At 43.9% G+C, this 5147-nt stretch overlaps 1 protein-coding gene across 1 annotated transcript; it reads right to left on the bottom strand.

The window, feature by feature from the left end:
- Positions 1-533: 533 nt before the first annotated feature.
- On the bottom strand, positions 534-4451 carry LOC104941045 (uncharacterized). The gene is made up of 2 exons (XM_010766080.1): positions 3494-4451; positions 534-3463 (listed from the first exon to the last, which is right to left on the bottom strand). Exons 1-2 carry the CDS (start codon positions 4444-4446, stop codon positions 2977-2979), a joined length of 1440 nt encoding a protein of 479 aa, XP_010764382.1. The 5' UTR covers positions 4447-4451; the 3' UTR covers positions 534-2976.
- Positions 4452-5147: the final 696 nt, after the last annotated feature.

Genomic DNA, 5147 nt, shown 5'->3' with positions numbered 1-5147 from the left:
ATAAAAAAAAGGAACTTGCCACGAAACAGACTCCACAAAAAAACACGTGAAACTAGGAGCTAGACAACATGCAACACAGACGGGTCGAATCACCGAACAAAACCTCTACTCTACGACTAGCTGACACGACACATGGGAGGGGATGGGGAGGCACAATTAGGGGTAAATGGGTGGGAGTTCGAGGGGTTTCTTTCTCTACAGAAAATGCTGGAGTCCCTTTTTATTTCCAACAAACAAGGTCGTTTTTTTATTGACACTAGTGCACACAGTTACAGTGTTAAAAGGAGAGATGAAGGGCAAAGAAATAAAGATTAAACCGTTCAAAGACAAGAAAAATAAAATGTAAGAGGTGTTTTTTTAATGGAAATAAAAAGGACAGGTGTGCAGGAATACAAAGTGTTACAAGAGTGGAAACCAGTGAGTCTTATAGAGAGTGTGCGTTTAGAGAAGCCTTTTCTTAAGAGAGGAATAAAGAGACTTTTTCTGGCAGCCTTTCCAGTATTTTTTGCAATGATATGCTTTAGATTTGTTGCAAAAGCGCCCCCGACCTTCAAATCAGAACGTAAGAAAGGCCGGTTTATTCCTTCAAAAGAGGCCAGTCAGTAAAACGTGTGTTAAGTGATGCTTAAAATTAAAGAGAATAGTCCGACATTTGGGAAAATACTCGGATTCTTGCCAGTCATTTTATAGCACTGTCTCATATAACTCTTGGCACATTGCCCAAAATCATAACTGCGTGTATTCTGCATAAAACTACAATTATTGAAAATAAATCTAGAAAACAACGTTCTATCAGTCCGTTAGTGTTCATTCAAATGACAAAAAGCCTCAATGGAAATGGTGAAATACTCAACTCCAGTTCTCGTGTGTGTGTGTGAGTGTGTGAGTGTGCGTGTGTGTGTGTGTGTGTGTGTGTGCGTGTGCGTGCGTGTGCGTGTGTGCGTGTGTGTGTGTGTGTGCGTGTGTGTGTCCATCTTCTGACAATACTCAGACTTTCCCGCCTTACGAAACGTCTCTCTGAACTCTTTGTTTCTGCACTTGCGTTTGCATTAAGCTTTAACTTCACTTGTGTCCGTCTACCTTCTCTCTCTCTCTCTCTCTTTTTTAAAAAACACACTGGAGTTGAGTCAGCCATGTTTTATGCTTGTGTCGCTGCGGGCGAAAACATAAATGGTTTCTGAATATCTGAAGAACACGGGGTGCAGGAGATGCACCGTGGCAGTGTTGTAACAAAAAGGCATGAAACTGTGTGGACACCCACAGGAAGTAAAGAAGGAAAACAGGGAACTAGACATTTGTAAAAGTTGTGAAACTGCACCGAATGTTTCTCAAACATCTGAAACCATTTCGACACAAACACCAAGTGATGAAATGAGCATAATGACAGAATAGCAGGGACATTGCTCGCCTGGTTAACATGCATTCAGTGTAAGAAGAAAAGAAAACAGTTCCCAGTGACATGCGTAAAACAGTGCATTTACAAAGCATGGACATTTTGCTCCGAGGAAAGAAAAGGTTTGGCTTTAGGAAAGGGACTACACATGAGGGGATGCTGATAACATACAGTCCAAGTTAGGTCACTTAGTAGATTCAAATCACACTAATGCATCGAGAAGTAGCTCAAAGACACCCTGCCTTCCTAAAATCATGAATATGTACAGTTTAGTGTTTTTATGCACCGAGCCTAAGTGCGACATGCACATATCATTTGCATTGCTAGGTAAAGAAAAGAAGCAGTGGATGCAAATGACAGTGTTTGGGATGCAGTGCCAGAAACACCTTCAATAAACAGCAACACAAAGAGGACAGCATCCAAAGAAAGTCAACCGTGTTTTTTTATAAAGCATGCCAGGGGCCGAGCGAAGCAAAGCAGAAAGCTGTGGACGGTCGCGTGGTTAAGGACGATGTGTGTGGTTCTGTGCGAGGATAGAAAAGGGAGAAGACCGAAAGGAATGCACCTGTATCAAAAATACAATTAGAAAATTCTCTCCCTAACATTTAGTTGATGCAAATCTATTTGAGATATTAAAACTAAAACAAACATCCAAAGTACAGTGCAAGTCACCCACAACGACAGTCCAATGAAAAAGTGCTCTAAAAAACGAACGAGAAACACCCTCACTTATTTCACTACCAAATGATTCTACAATTCGTTGTCTACCAAGACGATTCTGTACAATTAAGAAGGGGAATATCTCCATGAACCCCAGCTATCACCTTAAAGCCCTCCTATTGCACGAGACGACAGTGATATCATTATAAAAGTGAGACTTAGAGAAACTTCTACACAAGGAACGCTAAATGTTATCACAACAAACGGGGAAAGGACCAAGAAAGGCAGCGGGTCCTGGTCAACTCTTTCAGAAAACAAACCATCAGTCTTTCTTTAACACCTTAATATCGCAATAACATGCATTTAACTTTAAATCATCCTAAGCTATATCACTATTCTCTATGTGATGGTTTTCCTTCAGATTTCCAGGACCATTTCCTACATAATGGGTTTTTTACATACATATAAAAACACTGAATTTACATTGTTTTAGGTTATGGCACATTTTAAGGACGGTTACTCGATGTTTTAACTCTACTATTGAGTCTCCGTTTGACAAAAAGCCATTTGTTATGTGTAACAGCAGTTTGGCATAAAGATCCAATACAAAAACAAGGATTTTGGGGGTTTAAAAAATGAAAGGAAGTATTATAAATCCATCTTAAAAGAAGGGCAGAGATCTGAGTTAAAAAACCTACAAAATATGTCAAAAATTTCAATTTTCAAACTCTCCAAAACTATGCGTTTGTTTATAAAAGGTGTGTCACAGCTAGAGGAAACGTGGACTAGTATAATATCGCGATTCACAGTAGAGTACTTCTTCTATTAACGTAGCTTACACACAAGCAGCACAGTATCTGAACTACACTAAACTGAGATTGTTACATAAGGAGCAAAACTACGTGCATATCTCTCTCCGCCCTTCAACAGCTGAAAACCCGCCCTCCTACGTCTTCCTCGTTAAAGCGATAACGGCCTCCTTCCCTCTCCTCTCTCTCCCCGTTCTCTCCCTCTTCCAGCCCGAAAGAGAACTTATTACGACCAATCGGGGACGAGTTCACGCCGTTGGAGTTCACGGAATTCAAGGAGCTAACCGCGGCGGGGTTCCCGTACATTAACGGGTGGCTGTAAGCGCCGCTGCTGCCGGTTTCCGACTCTTCTTCGTCGCTGGTTTCGGATCCAGAGCCGCTGCTTGTGGATACGTCGATCATTTGAACCGGCGCGTTTATATTGTTGTGATTGTCCCGCGTGGGGTTTGAACCGGGTTTTCCCTGACGTCCAAACAGCCGCTGAACGGTGTTTGTTCGCGCCTGACCGTGATTTCCCGCGTGATTCCCGTTCGTTGCAATCGTTCTGCGCTCCATCGGGGCCGAACACGGCGCTTGGACGTGCAACGCAGAGCGATGAGGGGTGTGCTGATGAGGGGTGTGCTGGTGAGGGGTGTGCTGATGAGGGGTGTGCTGGTGCACCGGTGTGGATGTTAATTGGCTGAGAATAAACGGATCCGTGTCTGAGCGATTTCGCGCGTTGTTGTTGAGATGTGGTTTGGCGAAATGAGTGCGGTTCGAGGTGATCGGGGAGTAGCTACCGTAGTGGATCTGAGCCTGAGGAGGTGTCGGAACGCTGGGAGCTTCAACTGGGAAAACTCCGGGACGCTTAACGAAATAATGCGACTGATCGTTCGTCATCTCGGCGTGACTGAGGGAGTTCGTGCGGTGGTGGAAGCTGCCGACCACCGGGCTGGAGCACTGACTTCTCGTCCCGTTTCCAAACGACCGCCCTAAAACCTGCTTTTCTCGCCCGTGAAACACTTCGTCCAGGAGCGTGCTGTGGAGCGGGAGACGACCGTGAAATGAACCGCTGTTCGGCACCATTTCATCATCTGTTATCTCGTGACTAAGCTTGTTAGGATCTACAATGCTTCTGTTACCCAGAACACCTTGCTGCTGCTGCTGCATCAGCCCCTGGTGATTGGTGTGGTAGAACCCGTTTACAGCCCCAAACAGACTCCCTGCTTGCCCCCCATGCTTATTATTAATATTATAAACACTAGGCTCATCCGCTTTGCTGTCATTTGCCCCGCTGTGGCCCCTGCTGTTCTTTGTCACATCACATTCACTGTCTATGTCGCTGCAGTCTATGTAAGGAATAGAAGAGCTGCTGCCTTTGTTAGCCCTGCAGGATGGACCTGGGTTCAGGAACTGATGGTCCGATGCCGATCCGCCCGCGTTATGATTCTGTTTGGATTGAGTCGGGTCTGATTTGGGCGCCGTGGGTTCATCGTGGAAACCGTTGGTGTTGGATGTGGCCCCCGGTGGATCCTCGGAGCCGTTACACTCGCCTCGAGGGCCGAGTCTGGAGGAGTCGGGCTGGTCGGATGACTGCACAGACATGGCACTCTGTGGAGGAGGAAATGGGTGAGAGAAAAGGAAAAAAGGGGGAAGAAGCAGACAAGTTATTCAGGAATAAACTTGCTGAAGAAGTTGCCATGTTTGATTTCGTGCTCTCTGGAAAAACGCGCAAAAAATTCCCAGATTGGGATCAATAAAATACTTATCTGTCTGTCTGTCTGTCTATCTATCTATCTATCTATCTATCTATCTATCTATCTATCTATCTGTCTGTCTGTCTGTCTGTCGATCTGTCCATCTATCTTTCTTTCTATCTGTCTGTCTGTCTGTCTGTCTATCTATCTATCTGTCTGTCTGTCTGTCTGTCTGTCTGTCTGTCTGTCTGTCTGTCTGTCTATCTTTCTATCTGTCTGTCCATCTGTCCATCTATCTATCCATCTATCTACTGTAACGCATGGAGGTCAAATGTTGGACGTTTTACCTGTGAGATCCCAACCTGTGAGTGTAAATAAAGGTTTGAAGCACACAAGATATTTGAAGCGACTGTTATTTTGTATATATTGATTGTTGTGCTTTTATTTAATATTAATTTGTGGATATGTATAAATGTGTATATATATATTACATATTTGTATACATATTTTTATATATATTTGTTTTTGTGTTCGGGATTGTGGGAAACGGTATTTCGATCTCTCTGTCTGTACACACAAACTGAAAGATTGACCATAAAGTTGACTTAG

The sequence above is a fragment of the Notothenia coriiceps genome, unplaced genomic scaffold (genome assembly GCF_000735185.1).
Source record: "Notothenia coriiceps isolate Sejong01 unplaced genomic scaffold, NC01 NC01_scaffold00003049, whole genome shotgun sequence".
NCBI lineage: Eukaryota > Metazoa > Chordata > Actinopteri > Perciformes > Nototheniidae > Notothenia > Notothenia coriiceps.
This window is presented reverse-complemented; position numbering and strand designations above follow the sequence as displayed.

What these genes read in the sequence shown, in the direction of transcription:
- LOC104941045 (XM_010766080.1), bottom strand. Translation starts at nt 4,446, where the DNA reads ATGTCTGTGCAGTCATCCGACCAGCCCGACTCCTCCAGACTCGGCCCT. An exon ending in CACACCCCTCATCAGCACAC is followed by an intron (nt 3,464 to 3,493) that starts CCCTCACCAGCA and finishes TCATCAGCACAC; the next exon opens with CCCTCATCGCTCTGCGTTGC.